The sequence below is a fragment of the Myotis davidii genome, unplaced genomic scaffold, assembly GCF_000327345.1.
Source record: "Myotis davidii unplaced genomic scaffold, ASM32734v1 scaffold10927, whole genome shotgun sequence".
In the NCBI taxonomy this organism is placed as follows: domain Eukaryota; kingdom Metazoa; phylum Chordata; class Mammalia; order Chiroptera; family Vespertilionidae; genus Myotis; species Myotis davidii.
Genome location: NW_006297783.1, coordinates 4,713 through 6,533, shown reverse-complemented (window position 1 = coordinate 6,533; position 1,821 = coordinate 4,713). Strand labels below are relative to the sequence as shown.

The window sequence follows — 1,821 nt, the reverse complement described above, 5'->3', positions numbered from 1 at the left end:
CCTGGTTTCCCAGTTTCCTCACTCAGCTGCAACTCTGACCAGCAATTCCAGCCACAGCCGGGGGCAGGGACAGATATTGCCCCCAGGAACACTGGCCATCTTGTTTTTGATTGTGATGACTTGGGGGAGGAGAGGGGAGGTGCTCCTGGCTGTGGTGGGAGAGGCCAGGATGCTGCTAAATGTCCTGCAGCACATGGGACAGCCTGCAGGACGAAGATCCCCCTTCAAAGGTCCAGCTTCACGCTCAGAGCCCTGGACAACCTCCAGGGTTGATCCGCCCCACATTACAGAAAGCCCAGTGCTGGGGCAGTGGCTCAGGGATGCCACCCAGGAGCCAGGCTTCTCTCTTCCTGCTCTGCCAGTCTTGGCAGTGGCTGTTGTACCTCGCCAAGAAGTGGGGCAGGAAGAATGTGGAGGGTGAAGAGATAGAGGGAAGGCCTCCCGGGATCCTCTGTGGACATCTCATTGGCCACACCTGACACATGACTAACCCTAGCTGCAGGGGAGGCTGGGTATCAGGTACTTGAGTTCTTCAGCCTCTCTACTAGAGCAAAAAGGGGGTTTGGGGTGGTGCTGTGTATACTTAAGAGACATGCATCCACCCTCCCCTGATACGGCTTCCAGCCTAGCAGGTTGAGTGATAGGTGACAAGCCAGGTGACTTCAGACCTGTGCTATTGAGGGAATATAGGTGGGTCCAGGGAGAGTATTGTTAGGTGGAGGACATTTAGAATGGTGGCGCAGGGCTTCCCTGAGGTGCAGTCAATCATACTGAGCCCTGGAGGATGAGAAGGAGCCAGTGATGCTGGAGGCCGCGGGTGGAGGCAGGTGAGCATTCACAGCAGAGGGAAGATCATGTGCAATGTCTGCAGGGGAGAGTGGCGTGAGGAGCGGCCACAGAGGTAGGCGGTCAGCTCTCGAGCCGCTGTGGACCAGGGTAAAAAGCACCAAGGAAATCAGTTTTATTGTTTTAAATAAGAGAAGATGTGGTTTCTGTTTCTAAGTCATCTGGCTGCTGTGAAAGTCTTTAGACTTGAAATGTCTGGGTGGGGATCTCTGTGCCCGTCACCTTGTGTCCATATCAGCCCTTTGGGGATCATTAGGACGTCTTTTGGGTCCATGAAACTCTCTATCTCTCTCCCTTCCTCTTTGTAGAAGATCAATAAAATATATTAAAATAAAAAAGCACCAAGGAAATCACTTTCATTGTTTTAAGAGAAGACGTGGTTTCTGTTTCTAAGTCATCTGGCTTCTGTGAAAGTGTTTAGACTGGAACTGTCTGGGTGGGGATCTCTGTGCCCTTCACCTTCTGTCCATATCAGGCCTTTGGGAAACGTTAGGACGTCCTTTGGGTCCATGATGAAATGGGCATTCCAGGCCTACACTTTAGGTCTCCAATTGGGACCGAAATCACGCCTGTGTCATTTCCATTGTCTTTTCCTGCAGTTCAAGGATCTTAAAGAACTGGTGCGTTCGCTGCGGAATAGTTCGCAGACCAGCAGCAAGGCCCGCCTGAAGGGCCAGAAGACTGAGAAAGAAGTCCTCCTCCAGACGGTGACGGACACCAAAAGGAAAGTGACCATGATTGAGTGGGAGCAGCGGTAGCTGTGCCGGGACCTGGAGCAGGTGAAGGCGCAGGCGGCACAGGCACAGGAGCTGGAGCAGGAGCTGCATTGGCTGCAGGAGGGGATCAAGAAGCTGGCCATGGAGGTCAGTGCCCTGACGACGGCCCCTGAGAGGGTCCATGCCCGCGAGCGGGAAAGCCTGACCTGTTACTGGAGAACCGGAGGCTGCAGACGTCTCTGGACACCCTGCAGCCCGC

At 53.9% G+C, this 1,821-nt stretch overlaps 1 protein-coding gene across 1 annotated transcript in view; it reads left to right on the top strand.

Annotated features, from left to right (window-relative positions):
* The window catches only part of LOC107184610 (protein Daple-like), a 2,219-nt gene extending 405 nt beyond the window's left edge, over positions 1 to 1,814 (top strand). The window contains exon 2 of the mRNA XM_015570236.1: positions 1,446 to 1,814. Coding sequence (XP_015425722.1) covers positions 1,446 to 1,604 — 159 coding nt within the window. The 3' untranslated portion in view covers positions 1,605 to 1,814. The remainder of the gene's footprint in view (positions 1 to 1,445) is intronic.
* Positions 1,815 to 1,821: the final 7 nt, after the last annotated feature.